At 38.3% G+C, this 15,909-nt stretch overlaps 1 protein-coding gene across 1 annotated transcript in view; it reads right to left on the reverse strand.

Moving 5' to 3' along the window:
• Positions 1-15,909, reverse strand: part of PARD3B (par-3 family cell polarity regulator beta) — a 1,282,153-nt gene that overhangs the window by 220,112 nt on the left and 1,046,132 nt on the right. Inside the window, exon 19 of the mRNA XM_027873670.1 lies at positions 1,851-1,961. Coding sequence (XP_027729471.1) covers positions 1,851-1,961 — 111 coding nt within the window. The remainder of the gene's footprint in view (positions 1-1,850; positions 1,962-15,909) is intronic.

Here is a 15,909-nt window from a genome sequence, read left to right on the forward strand (position 1 = left end):
CTTCCTTCTTTCCTCCCCTTTAAAATGGACTATACCCAAAAATAGCGAAGAAAGAGGAAAAGGATTTGCATGCACAAAAATATTTATGGTAGCTTTTTTTTGGTGATTACAAAGAACTAGAAACTGAAGAGATATCCATCTATAAGAGAATGATTGAACCAGTTATGATATATCAACATAAGGGAATATTAATGTGCTATTAAAAAAATGAAGAAAGGGGTGGGTTCAGAAAAACCTGGGAAGCTTTCTATGAACTGATACAGAGTAAAGTGAGTAGAATCAAGAGAAAACTTTTAGAAATAACAACATTATAAAGACAAATAACTTTGAAAGACCAAAGAATGCTGATGAACATAATGAGACACATTTCTGAGTATGATCAACGCAGGAATTTGTTTTACTTGATTATGCATATTTGTTGCAAAGATTTTGCTTCTTTCTTTTTTTTCAGTGAGGGAGGGAGGGGAAGAGGGAGTGAGAGAAAAAAGATTTTTAATTGAAAAAAATTAAATTTTAAAAATGAATTCAAATCAACTTGTTGTCGTCATTTATTTGAAGGGCTGCCATGTACAAAAGGGATTAGATTTTATTTTGAAGGAATCCAGAGTACAGAACTGGGACCCAGAGAGGCAGCTTGATGTTGTATTTGAAAGAGCAACAGCTTTGGAATAAGACCTGGGCTCTACTATTCAATACCTTTGTAACACTGGGCAAGACATTCCAACCTCTTTGGCCTTCATTTTTTTTATCTGGAAAAGAGGCTTGAATTAGATATTCTCTAACAACAACTCTCTCTATACATATGTGAGTGTGTGTGTGTGTACATACATTCTTATAAATGTGGTCAGGTAGGTGGCACAGTTGATGGAACACCAGGCCTGGAGTCAGGAAGACCCATCTTCCTGAGTTCAAATCTGGCCTCAGACACTCACTAGCTATGTGACCCTAGGTAAGTCATTTGACCCTGTTTGCCTCAGTTACTCATGTGTAAGATGAGCTGAAGAAGGGAATGGCAAACCACTCCAGTATCCTTGCCAAGAAAACCTCCAATGGGGTCACAAAGAGTTGGGAAAGTTGAACTCCAACCTTTCCAACTCTACTGGTGACTCTCCATCCTCTTTATCACCTTGCTGCTTCCCTCAATTCTAGATTCTGTGTTCTTTTAAGCTCTGAAATACCATATTTCAAGTCTATATAAGGAAAAATTTACTAACAGAGCTACCTGAAAAGGAATGGGATACCTAATATGAATTTCCTGTTCCTGGTTGTATTCAAATGGATGTTGGATGAGTACTTTTTATGGATTTTTTTAGATGGAAATCTATCTATCAATTTATGGTTGTAGTGGAAGATATAAATCTTTTTTCCAACTCTGAATCTCTGAAAATTCAAGGCTCTGTCTACATTTTTGCAAACTGTCTAGCTTTGTTAACTAGTTCCAAGAAAGTACCACGTTAAATTAAAATGGGGGTACTGAGTTCCACAGGAAAACTATCAGATTAGGTACATTTACATTTTGAAGAGGTAATGCAACTTGGTGGATTAAGGGCTAGCCTTGGATCTGGAAGAACTGGGGTCAAGTTCTGCCTTGGTTACATATTATTTGGTTGATCCTGGGTGAGTCAGTGACTTCCAGTGCCCCAGGCAACTCTCAGAAAGCATCAATTACGCAACAGTTGCCAATCTTTATTGGTGGATGGAATGTCCACACCAAGAGTTCCCTATACCAACAGAATTATAGAGCTGGAGCAAAAGGAAAAAAAAAATGAATGATATCACTGTTCAATAATGTTGGATAGAATCCCTCCATGGAAGGTCCTGTCTGTATGGAAAACTAGATGTGGGCTCACCTTTCACGTTCTTCCTTCATTTTTTCTAGTTCTTCTTCCTGAAGCATGCTTTGCTTTAGATTTCCCTTCTGTTCATTTTTTCCACCTTTGTCCTCTTTTTTCTTCCCAAATCTGGGAAAACACAAAGGGGAGCAGGGAGAGAGATAAGAAATCATTAGTAATAATCCTATTATCCTTACAGTTATTCTTAGTTACAATGATTCTTCTGAAAACACTGCTCTATAGTATTAGAAAGCACATTTTACAGACAAAAGTATAACATAATAGAAATAGCATACATTAATTTAGCATTCTAAGGTCTAAAAAGCACTTTCATCAAAACAACATTATGAGGTTGTTTAAAAAATATATATATACACACATAAATACATACATACATAGACACATATCCCTCATACCTGAAGATTTCAATATTCAAACTGACATCCCCTTGAATACCTAGACCTCACATTTCATCAACCTCAAAATCTTGATCGTCAGTGTACCTCAACCACCCAGAGGAGTAACCATATATGTGAGACAATGATGATATTGTGAATATCATTGTTTCCATTTTATAGATGAGGTGACTTAGGTTATGAGAGATTAATTAAATCAGGTGTAAGTAATAAGCATTTAGTAAGCACTTACTATGTACCAGGCACTGTGCTAAGTACTGAGGATAGCAATGAAAGGCAAAAACCAATACTTGCCTTAAATTAGCTCACGTTTTGATGGGAGAGACAACATGCAGATAATTATGTACCTACAAGACATACAAAATTTAATGGAATGTAATCTTAGAGGCGGCAAGGTGGTGCAGTGCATAGAGTGCCAGGACTGGAGTCAGGAAGAGCTGAATTCAAATGTGACCTTAGACAGTAACTGTGTGACCCTGGGCAAGTCACTTTCCTGAATAAAATGAGCTGGAGAAGGAAATAGCAAACCACTAACAGTATCTTTGCCAAGAAAAACCTAAAAGCGGTCATGAAGAGTTGGACACGGATGAAAATGACTGAACAACAACAATCTCAGAGGAGGGATTGGGGTCAGGGAGAGGAGGATTGGGAGGGCGAGAAAAGCATCCTACCGAAGGAGTTGAGCTATCTTGAAGGAAGTCAGAGAAGCCAGGAGGTGGAGGAGAGGAATGAGAGTGTGCCAGGCATGGTGGACAGGATGGAGTGTCAGGTGGAACGGATAAGAAAAAGGTAGGTGTTACTGGATCATAACCTATGTGCTACAGAGTTAAGTATAAGAAGATGGAAAAAGTGGGAAGAGGACATATTGTAAAAGGCTTTAAATGACAGAGCATTTTATATTAGATCTTGGAGGTAATAGGGAAGTTGCTTTCATAGTCAGATCTGTACTTTAGGAAAATCACTTTGACTGCTCAGTGGAGGATGACTAGTCTGTGGGGAAAGCTGGTAAATACATGAGAAAGGAGTCAAACTGAAGTCTCTTGACTCCACTAGGTAGAGCCCCACACTCTATCTAGACCACTAAGTCCATTGGTAGAACTAAAAATAGAATGGGGAGACTGTTGTTCATTTGTTTCAGTTGTGTCTGACTCTTCATGATCCCATTTGGAGTTTTCTTGGCAGAGATACTGGAGTGGTTTGCCATTTCCTTCTCTAGCTTATTTTACAGATGAGGAAACTGAAGCAAAAAGGGTGAAGTGACTTGCCCAGGGTCTTGCAGATAGTGTCTGAAACCAGATGTGAATTCAGGAAGATAAATCTACCTGACTTCAGGTGTGGCATTACATTCACTGTACCCTATCCTCTACTGTATGACTCTTCCATTATGCCCTATGAAACCCCTACTCAGGCTTTTTACAAAATCTTCATTTTTTGTCTCACACTTTCTTTTAACTTCACAGAAACTTGGCCTTCTAGGAAGACACCATATGTCTGGGATCTCCAGGGGCGATTATTTCTTCTCTCATGCTCTTGTCACACAGGGCCAGGAGAAAAAAAATCAGTATGCTTTTGGCTCCATATTATCAATTTGTTCTCTACTACCTCCCATCATTGCAACCTCATCTCCTTTGAGGGTCATCCCATGCAGGTATTTAACCCTGTCCAGAGCTCTGTTTCTCTCATTTAGAGGATTCTCTCATGAGAAGTTTTCAACCTGGCTCACAGTCTTCCTTTTCACCTCAACTCCCGCCCTCATATTTGAGGATTTCAATATCAGACTGACATCTATCTTCTTGAATATTTAGACCTCAGATTTCATCAGCCTCAAATCAAATTATCTTCAATGTACCTCAACCACCCAGAGGGGTAGCCAGATCTTAGATCTCAGCATCACCCATAATTACACTGAAACTTTGAAATTCTTCTCTTTGAGCTAAATCTGTCCTATCTTTCCTTCTGCCGTACTCTTAAATTTATTCTTCATCCTCACCATGACCTTCAGTTTCTCCTTTCCTTCCTGTTCTTTTAATCTATCACCCCTATTTTGGTTTCACTTTCTTCCCTTCTTAGGCTCATATATACCAGTTCAGATATACAAAATTCTCCACCTTTGACTCCCTTATTTCCTTACTATACCACCATCTTGCCTAGTTGTGAACTCAGGGTCATCCCTACCATCTCTTCTCTCCTCTCATCTCTAGCTGCTGACCATCACCGAAGAAAGTCACGTAACTCTTTCAATTGAGTTTACAGAAAATTCATATTATCTAATGTCAAATGGATTCTCATTGTAGCTGTGGTATTCCTATTCCCTGATCATACCTCTGAAGCAGCTATTCTAAACCCCCTACTTTCCTAAACAAAGCACAATAATTTTTCTTGAGCTCTCCCAACCCACCTTTATTCTACAACTCAAAACTCTACATCTTGAAATATTCTATCCTCCTTTGCCCTGGGAAAGGGGCAATCCCTTTCTTTCCCAAGGATAATTCTACTACTTGCGCCTTTGATCCCACCTCCTTTAGTCTTCTCTGGAACCTTGCTCCACTAACCATACCCCTCTCCCCAACAACACATTCTATCACTGCCTAAGCCCAGGTCTTCCCTATGCTGATATAAGGGAGCTGAAAGCTTGACAAGGCTTTAGGACTTGCTGGCTACATACATGTACATACATATATATATATATATGTATGTATATATACATATATATAATGAAGGCAGGAATTTGACTAGGCAAGGATAAGGTAAATTCCTTGCCTCCGAAACTTTTTTTTTGTCTCTGTATCCTCCCTTTTCCAAAATTCTCTGAATGGGAATGATGATGTAATTCTGAAATTGAGGAAATTAGGGGCCCTGGGCTCTGAGAGGCCTGGCAGTTGGGGGAAAAACCTCTAGTGTGGAGGATGATGAGACACCATCTGGACAGTTGGGTGGGAAGAATATACCATCTAGGGGATGCCATTCTTCTTTGCCTTTCCTTCAGTCCTCCTCCCATCACCTCTAGGCCACCCAATCCAGACCCCATCCCAGCTGCCACATCAGCAGGACATCAGAGTCCAGCCAAAGCCCATGGGTAGACTGGGTGTAATTGGCTTTTTATACCACTTGGATGAGTTACAAGCCTTCCAGTGAAATGGAGGACCATTATATCTTACCATCTGCCCCACCATTGCATCCTACAGTCCTTCAGGCCTTACCATCTGCCCTGCCACTATGCTCTCCAGAGCCTTGTTATCCAATCTGCAGGTACATCCTAATGAACCCTGAGTCTTTCCATTCACCTTGTCACTGTACTCTTAGGATTTGGGGCTTTTTCATCTATCCTTCAACTGAAATCTGTTACATGAGTTGTCTCCCCAAATTAGAGTGTGGTATCCTTGAAAGCAGGAATTCTCATAATATTTTTTCCTATTTGTATTCTCAGCACTTAGAACAGTGCTTGGCACAGAGTAAACACTTAACAATTTTTTTTCATTCAAACACTAGTTGTAGTCAAGCCAACAAAGAGGAATAAAAATTGAGATCTTTAACAGACGTAAACTAGGAAGTAGAGTTCAAAAATAGATTAAATCAGAGCACCCTCTTCCTAGTTAATAAAACATTCTTCTCTATATTATAGAGAGCTTGGTAGCTGGGACAAAGGATCTCCTGAAGATTAAAAACAAAAAAGCCCATTCTAGGTATGACTCTGTATGGAACAGACAGAATATGCTTTAATGAATAAAAAAAGCCTAAATGGTTTCCCCCCCGTTCATATATGGCTAAGTATAAAGGATATTGCTTTTCTGAAGGAGCTGGGGAGAATCTCAAGACTTTGAACTAAAAGAGCATGGCAGAATCCACTGTTCTCATACAGAAGAGATATCACCATAGACAAGGACTCCAGCTGAAGCTAGAACCTGCAAACAGAGAGAAATTCTGCCACCAACTGCCCAGTGGAGCTAAGCTTGGCACTAGAGCAATATACATCAGAGATGATGCACCTGGTGGAGATCACTGGGCAGTATGTCCAGCAGGAGCAGCAAAATAACAACATCAGAAGACACTGGTGACCAGAATCACCTGGATCACATATGTTCCCTCTGTATATGTTTCCTATCTGTGTGCTTATCCTTTTTATAAATGATGTATAGAGTATACCCTAAGAAATGCTTTATTTACTTTTCTTATACTATTTCATTAAATGCCTTAGCTTTTAATTGTGTCATCTGGGTAACTATTAAAGGAAAATACATTGGTGGATGCTCATGGGCTACTCTTTTAAGTGGATGTGGACCTAACAAAGTACCCTGAGCCTGGGATAGCCTTGTCTGGGGAATCTATTCTATGAGCATGAACAGACAACCCCAGTTACTATGAGGAAAAAAAACTCTTTATTTGGTCTTGCCATCCTCTATAGCTATCATTCTGTATCTCTTTGCTGTTTTACTGCCAAGCTCTTTGGAAAAACTGTCCATCCCCACTGCTTTCACTTCTTCACCATGAACCACTCACATTTCAGCCCTTTCAATCTGATTTCTGACTCCAACACTCTACTGAAATTGTACTATTGGTGGTTATCATTGATTTATTAACTGTTAAATTCAATGGTCTTTTCTCAGTTCTTATCCTCCTTGACTTCTCTGTAGTATTTGTCACTATCAATCTCTCCTTTCTGGAAACTCTCTCTCCTTCTTATCCACTGATTTCTATGAAACTACTTTCTCCTGATTCTTCTCTGAGCTGCCTGACTGTACTTCTTATATATCTTTGCTAGATCATTAGTCATCTCTTCCCAACTAAGTGTGGGTACCTCCAAATCTTTGTCCTGGGACATCTATTCTTCTCTCTCTCTCTCTCTCTCTCTCCACTTTTCCTCTTGGTGATCTCATCAGTTCCTTTTTTATCTTCATACATATACAGTCATGTCTATACATCCAGCTCCAATGTCTCTTCTGAATTAATTTCTGAGTGGCAAATATTTATAGAAGAAGTTCATTTGGATGGTCTCTCAGCATTTCAAATTCAAAATGTTCAAAATAGAATCTCTCATCCTACCCATTTTCACTTCCCAAACTTCCCCATTTGTTTTGGGGGAACCACTCTCTTCCTAGTCACTCTAGTTCAAAACCTTGGACTCGTTCATGACTCTTCCTTTTCTTTCACCCTCCATATTCAATTGGTTATCATGTCTTATCAATTTACCTCCCAAATATTTCTTGTATTCATCTACCTTTCTTCACTCAAATGACAGTGTACCCTACTTTGAACTTGGTAATGAAAAAAGATCTACCAGAAGGGTGACATGATTATTTCTGTGCAAAAGGAAGATTAATCAGGAAGTGTTACAAAGGATAAAAGAATGAAGAGGAGAGGGTAGAGTGGAGGCAGAAAGATCTTCTAAGAGGCTCTTGTAATAGCTCAAGAGGGTAATAATGAGGACATGTGTTAGTGAAGTGGCTGTGGAAACAGCAAGGAAGGAAGAAATGTGAAAGTTACCATGGAGAAGAATAGATTGGATTTGATATTTGATCAGGTACCAGAGTGCCAGAGAGGGAAGAGGCAAAAATAAAATCAACAGTTCAGATGTAAGAAATTGATGAGGGTGTCTCAGAAACTCAGAAACCATAAAGTCAGAAGGAGGAGGAGGTTTTGGGGGGAAAAGAATAAGCTTGGTTTTGAATATGTTAGGTTTGGGGTGCTGATGGGGCATCAAGGTAGAGATCTGTAATAAGTCTGGAGTTTGAGAGAGAATTCAAGGTAGGAGAGAATAAATTTGGGAGTCATCTGTGTAAAGATGGCAGTTAAATGGATAGCTGAATGATCAGATGCTGTGATCTCAAAATACCTCTGCCTATGATAATGATGTTTGGCAGAAGAAGAATTCATTGTGAGGAAACTTAAATGAAGTGAGTCCCCCCACCTCACCCCCAGAAGATGAAAAAAACAACAATGACATAAAAATGCTAGGCTGTAAATGCTAGATTTAAATCTTGCTTCTTTTCCATATTCCAAACCCCTTCTTCTAACTATGTAGATTTCTTTTAAACCTTTGGAGATCAGAGATGGAAGAGATCCTGATATCAAGGGCAGAGGTAATATTCTAGCACCTGCCACACATTACACTTTATGGCTTTAGCTAGTAAATTATTCTTTACTCTATCAAGTAAAAATAGCTTGGTGGTACTGTGGAGACAGAATGGGAAAGCATGTTAGAAAGGGGAAGTGAGGGATGTATATACATTCTGTAAAGCAGTGTTTTCCAAACTAATTTGGCCATGGAACGCTGTTGGATTTGAACCATAATGATGGAACCCATAAATAGAACAGGGGGATCTGTAACATTCTTAAGACAAAGGGCTAGTCAGAGGAATCTGGAAATAAACTGGAAGAAATTAAATTTATTTCCCTACTAAAAATTGTTACATAGAATATGTATTTTAGATGCATAGGTAATTTTACATTTAACATTTTAGAAGAAAAGAATATCACTAGCAATGAAATTTTCTCATGGAACCCTTATTTATATCATATGTCAAGGATTCTTTCAGCAGAACCATTTGGGAAATGCAGCAATGATTTCTTATCAATAAGTTTCGATAGCTGTCAAATCACATAAAGCCAGACAAATGAATTGATTCCTGTATATAAGCCTATGTCCAAGTTTCAAGCAGAAAGGGCCATGATATATGAGGAATTTATTTCATTTGACAAATATAATGGTCACAAATCAATTCCAAAAAGACAAAAATAAGCTTTGGCAAGGTGGACGGCAGTCCAGGAATAGAACTGAATTACAGACATTCTAGTTCCAATCCCCACTTCCATTTTACAGACAAGGATACTGAGGCCCAAAGGAGTGACATTATTAAGGTAACAAACATAGAAATTGGCAGAGCTGGAACTAGAACTCAAATCTCTTGACTTCCCTTCAATGTCCCATCTACTCTTCCACAGGAATTTACATAAATATGCAGACTCTTCCTATTTCACATTGAGGCAACATTTTGGGGGGTGGTGGTAGTGGTGGTGTTTGGGAAGATTCATTTAGTTTGACATTTAGACATTTGATTTTTCCTTTCTCCATTTCATAATTCTTTTGGTACCCTCTCCAGGAGTATGAAGGGAAGAAATGAAGTTCAAACAAATCAATTCATTTACCTGTTAACTATTCTGGTAAGAGCTTTTACAAAGTAGTGTGTAGAAATTATTGGCTAAAATCATGATTTTATATTTCCTAGGCATTTCTATTATCTATAGCACCTAAGACCCTATTACCACAGATAACTGAGAGTAAGCTACATTGAATCACATTTTAAATGCACTAAGGGTTAAAAAGAAAAGAATAATATATTTTTCAAAATGCAGTAAGGAAGGCTCCTATGATGAATCCTTTGATGTGACCTCAATAAGCTAGACTTTATATTGAAGAGGGGAGGGGAAAAGCACCAGCCCACAGGGCTAAAGTTTATATATTACTACCGCTGGGTACTATTTAGAGTTTATGGAGAAATTCCTCCTGCCCAGGAATATCTCCCTCAGGCTGCTGGAATATTTTTTTTTTATTTCACTTTAGTATACTGTCTGAAATTTTAGCAATTAGACTCATTCAAGTTAACAAGCTTTCTCTTTTGAAGCTCTTCTCTGATATGTATGGGTATGCCTTTCATACCTTAGGAGGATTGGTTAAATCAGAAATACTTTCCTCCTAACTTCTGCCAGAAGTTAGTGACACTAAGGGAACGGAAATTTGGATTTGATGAGGAGGGGATATGGAAGGAGGAGCAATTATGGAGGATGAAAAGTGGCCCTTTTTCCAGATGAAAGGTGGCCCTTGATAGAGAGATGCCACAAAAGCCCTGGGATCTTAAGTGACAAAGGGATGGGTATAAGAATGTGGTGGAAAGGTACAGAAAGGGAAGTTGGAAAGCACCAAAGATAGCCTCAACCACTTTTGTCATTACCAAAACGAATAAACTATTGCAGGATATAGTAGATGGGACTGGCCTTGGCATCAGGAAGACCTGGGTTCAAACCCTACCTCAGTCACTTACTAGTTGATTAACCTCAGGAAGGCACTTAAGTGCTCTGTGCCTCAGTTTCCCCATCTGGAGGTTGGGCTCAATGGCCCTTCCAGCTTTAAATCCATGATTCTATGACCTAATATACTGCTTTGTCAGTGAGACTATTTGAGGGGACTAAATAAGAGATCTTTATTCATAACTAATAAGTATTAGACTTGGAAATTCACTTCATAAAGGCAGAAGTAAATATGTAAACATCTGCACCGGCACATGATTTTTCCTAGGCTTGGTAAATTCAGCCCCCACTATACAGCTAGTGATCTTATTTAATGGTCATTTAAACATCTACAAGTCCTACAGACTGAAGTGGTTGAAATAGAAACAGGAACAAGAGTTTACAGGCCTCTCTGCCTGCATTTCCACAGCCTACCCTAAAACCGTCCCATCAAAGGTCTGTGTTGTCTGATGTATTCTAAATTGGGTTCTGAATTAGCATATGCAGATGCTGATGAAATTAACTTTCTTCTATGGAGGTCTCTTAAGGTTTTCTGCAGTTCACCTTTCTTTAAAATTCATTCAGCAAATTTCTTCCTATTGTGTGATAGAACTACTGGAATCTGATAAAAATTCAAGAGAAATTACCTAATTAGAAGGTTTTTTTTAGGGGTTTTGTTCTAAACCCCCAAAGACAGTGTTATCAGTCACTGTGATACTTATGCTACTGATACAATAACGAACCAACCAACATTTGTTGCAGACAAGTCTTTATTTGCTAAGGAAAAAAACCCCACATTCTTTTTTTTCAGGAACCCTCCTGTTTGCCGATGGTTGCTAGGGCCTGTGCCTGTGACTATAAGGGGAGTGGAATGCTATAAAACTATTAGCTTGCTTTTCACAATGGAAGGGCAATATTTTAAACCCTGTGAGTCCAGGCTGCCACATGCAAAAGTAGATATGGGGTTTGCTTTATGGGATCTGTCCAAAGGTAGAAGCTGAGTGACTCATGCTATTGTCAAAGCTCATGCACCTGGAAATGCGTTTACTGCCTGGATGCTTTTCTTCTTTGCACAATTTATGCTTTAGTCACTGAAGAAAACCCCAATATTTGAGAAGAATCACAAATTCAAAAATCTTACCAATAAACACAAATAGAGTCAAATAGCTAAATCCTCAAAATAAGATTTCTAACCTATGTGTTCATTTCAGGATTACTGGTAATGAGTATATATACACATATATGTATATATGTATGTTTATATACACACATATATACATACATACACATATTAATGTATGTATATATCTATATCTACCTATATTTATCCCTCTCCTTCTGTCTCTCTCTCTCTCTGTCTTTCTGTCTCTCTGTCTTTCTCTCTCTCTCTGTGACTTATTTGTATCATGTTTTCATGATGATGATGAAGAATAGTTAAGAAAACAATGAATACCCTCAAATCTTTTGAGAGCTTTATCTCTTACATCCTTTAAGGATCCACATCCTTTCCTACTGACCCTCAAACAACTAATTTTCCCTGGGACTGCAAGTACCCTTATTCCTGGGATTGAGCATCTCAAACATAATTCCTAAATCTACGGTCCTGGCTACTTTTCATTCCTGAGCCAAGAATCTTCAGATCTCCAGTGTGTTGATATTTACTTTTAGGCTTAAAAAGCAGGGAGGTCTCACAAAATCCAGAGATTTCTGTCTAAGAGGATGAAACATCTGCTGGGCAGAAGCCGAAGCAGCTTGCTTCCCAAATTGAGGGGTTGAAGATGCTTCAGCTAACTAGCTTTTCTCACTTTGGGAAACTAGGAAACATAATGGAATTAGAACCACTGAATGAATGAAAAATAATTCTACAGGGCACAGAAAGTAAAATGGACAATATGAAAAACTAATTTTTAAAAAGGTCGCTAAGACTGATTTGTAAATATAGCTAAGTGATCGTCAAATTGCAGAACAGTTTCTTTTGCTAACAATTTTGTGGTAAATGAAAAATGCATTCAGAGATTATTAGAGGAGCACTCCATTATAAAAGGCTGGAAATTCAGAAAAAGAGGCCTGAAATGAAAGTTAAATGAAAATAAGAGTGAATGAGTGAGCAAGAAAGATAAAGATACTAATAAGGTATGATTTTCAGGTCCGCATGGGGACCATAAAAAGCTTATTAACTGCCACTACCAGAGTGAGCTTAAGTTATTCTATCACTCAGTTTTACAGAAGAAAGAGTACTCTCTAGGAGCAGGGCTGTGCTTTGATTAATTACTTTCATATACACACTTTTACTGGGTCTTAGCCATCATTGGAAAAGATCCTGGGTGAGTCAGACTGAGTGCCTAAAATTCTGCAGACAAATTCATTTTGTATTTATGTTAACTAAGGCATTAATGAAATAAATTTTTTATAATAGTTAAAAAGATTTTTATTAAATGTTTACTAACTGGAAAGAAACAGAGTATAGTTGTGTTTTTTTTTTTTAAAGATGCCTCAGTATTTTCTTCAGCAGAATTTTCTGCTCCGTGTTTCAGCATGGGCACAAATTCAAAGCCCAGGTGCCACACCCCAGCACTGGGTCATGAGCACTCAGGGGCATTTGGCAGTATTGCCTTATTAGGATATGCCCAGGCCCTGCCTTATTTGGATATGCACAGGCCTTTGTTGGAAGTTCTTCCAATAATCCTACATTTCCAAAGAGGTGAAGAAGATACAAATCAGGTTCCTGAGGATTCAGGAATACTTTAGCTGACCCTTACATCACTGCTAGGAACTGCTTTTATTGTTAAATAAATAGGAAAAGCCAAGACTAGTTTCTTGCTGTCCTTATCATCATCTGGTCAGGCAGTTTGATCTCAAGTAATGTAAAGCAGTCTCTGATTTGTCTCTGCTGACAAACAGCTTAGCCGATCAATGCCCTTAAAAGAAAGAAAGCAAGGAAATGATCTACTGGTCCTACATACTATTTCTTGGACTCCATTATGAGTAATATTCTTGCATCCTTAACACTTAGTTCAGGTAAATCACCATGAGAATTCTGGCTTCTGTGAATATTTGATCATTTGTGCAAACACAGCCTCCCAATCTCTACTCTTCCTTTGCTCCTGGCTTCCCAACCCTGTCCAACCCTCCCCCAGCCAGCCTAAAAACCAGGGAAGGAAAGGCTGCAGTTTTAGAAGCAAACCACACCTAGTAAACCACAATTTTTTTTTCTGCTAACCGTAGGTGATTCCCCAAATGCTTTGCTCTTCTCATGCCCAATTTGCCCTGGCTCCCTTCAAAATTGTGCAACAGATCCATCCTGTAGAAGGAAGCACTTCCAGGCAGGAAACAACTCAGAGGTTACCATTCCCAGGGCAGGTGGGATCATTGAAGAAAAATACATTGCAAAGGCAAAACTGACCATTGTCAAAGGAATTAAATCCAGCGAGGGCTCATTAAAAAGTTAGGAAGAAACTGTAGAACCCATTTGCATTCTCTACACAAAATGACAAATCCAACTTAGATTGCCAAAGTGTTCATTAGCCACACGAATACATCCAATACCCACACTCCACTTGAGTAAAATTCAGAAGAGATTATAGGTGTTTGTGCTTAACTGGTTACATTTAAAAGAGAAGGTGATATTTGATTCTTTCTATTAATCCTGTTAAAAAGACCACTTTCAGGAGTGACGTGGAAAGCTATTGCTTCTCCACAGATATTAACAGAAACAGGCAAATTTTCTACAGAATTCTACTGCAGAGAAAAAAGAACAAAATGATTGAGCTCTTAGATCCAGTCTAATGGGAGTGAAACTTATCTTTATAACTCTGATTAAACAAAAAAAATTATCACTTCTTTGATGCCTAAATTAGCATCTTTTCTCCACTATGCTGAATTAATTAGTTGAGTGACAAAAGAATTAGTCCAGATAGGATCAAAGCTGAAATCATATTTATCTGGAATTTAAAATTAAGAATACACAGCATTAACCCTCTCTCTCTCACATAGCTTTCTATTGTGTATCCTATATTCTCAACCTACAGAATTAGTGTTTCACATAAATTATATACTGGAATTTTTTTCCCTCTTCTTGTAGAGGTTTATCAAAAAAGACAAAGAAGATTTACAGAGAAATATTTCCTGGGGGTGGGGAACTTTTCCATTGTATTATAAAACCTTAAAGTATGACTTTTTTTTTGTCAAGCATTGATTGTGCAAATATAAAAGAGGGAAAATAATTAACACAGGATAGAGCTTGTAAGAATTCCTTAAACAATGAGTAGGGTTGATACTCTATTAATACCCTTGCTAAGTGAGACTTGGTTTGTTAAACTTTTCGTAAAGATGAAAGCTATCTCTGAACTTTGGATTTTCTTTCTCTAGAAGGAAAAGCTTTGTTTAATAAGACAGAACTGAGGAGGCTGGATCTTCTGTGTACATACGCCTACTCATATTTGGCACTGTTATGCTGGATATGACCTTTCTACAAGTCAAGCTGAAATACAAAAAAAAAAAAAAAAGAATTAAAGGAAGGTAGAAGTAGAATGGGAGGTTGGAAAAGGCACAGGACTTAAGAATCAAGACATCTAGACTTGGCTCTTTCACTAATTAGATTTATGACCTTGGATAAATCACTGACCCTCTCTAGCTGTAAAGTAAGATAGATAACTGGACTAGATAATTGTTAATGTCTCATTAACTTCCCATTCTACATTGTTTGGTATCAGTTCTGACCAGTCGATATAATAGGGGAAGGAGTAGGATCAGGAAGCACAGGGAATGGGACAAGAAATTAAGCAGTTAGTTCTTGGTGGGTTTCTCCAAGGTCACAGGCTGAACTGGGAAGGACAAGAAGTTTAACAGAGCCTGGCTTTAGTGAAGAACACAATCACTTCCCTTTCTCCAAGTCAGCAAGTATTTATTAAATGGTTACTAAGAGCTAAGCTGTGTGTGAATCACTTGGAATTTACACATAATGAAAAAAGGAAGCCCTGCCCTCAAGAAGCTTACATTCTAATGTAACCTAGCCTTCAGATACTCAAGACTAAGCATTGAGGTCTAGTTGGTTGGTCATTGTTCACTTTTCCTTTTTGAAGAGGACCACTGATTATCACTAGTCATCTAGACTTGGATTTAAGTGAGGCAGAGTTGCTCAAAGTTGTCAACCTTACCCTTTCTTCTTGAGTCACTGAAGTCTAGTGGCAGGACAAAAGTCAATATAACTGGCAATGACCCAGGATGTGAGTGAAGGGGTGAAGGAAGTTCTTTCTCAGCTAGGCAGCTCAATGGATAGAATTTCAGGCCTGAAGTTAGGAAGACCTACATTCAAATCTGGGCTCAGTCATTTACTAGCTGTGTGACCCTGGGTAAGTCACTTAACCTCAATTTGCCTCAGTTTCCTCATCTATAAAATGGGGATCATTATGGCATCTATCTCCCAGGGTTGTTGTGAGGCTCAAATGAGATAATATTTGTAAAGCACTTAGTTCAATATGTAGCACAAAGTAGATGCCATATAAATGCTATCTATTATTATTGTTTTACTATTATTATTAATTATTATTATTATCATTATTTGCTTTTTGGTGAAGCAATTGGGGTTAAGTGACTTGCCCAGAGTCACACAGCTAGGAAGTGTCAAGTGTCTGAGGCTGCATTTGAATTCAGGTCCTTCT

The sequence above is a fragment of the Vombatus ursinus genome, unplaced genomic scaffold (genome assembly GCF_900497805.2).
Source record: "Vombatus ursinus unplaced genomic scaffold, bare-nosed wombat genome assembly UNPS02014802.1, whole genome shotgun sequence".
Classification (NCBI taxonomy): domain Eukaryota; kingdom Metazoa; phylum Chordata; class Mammalia; order Diprotodontia; family Vombatidae; genus Vombatus; species Vombatus ursinus.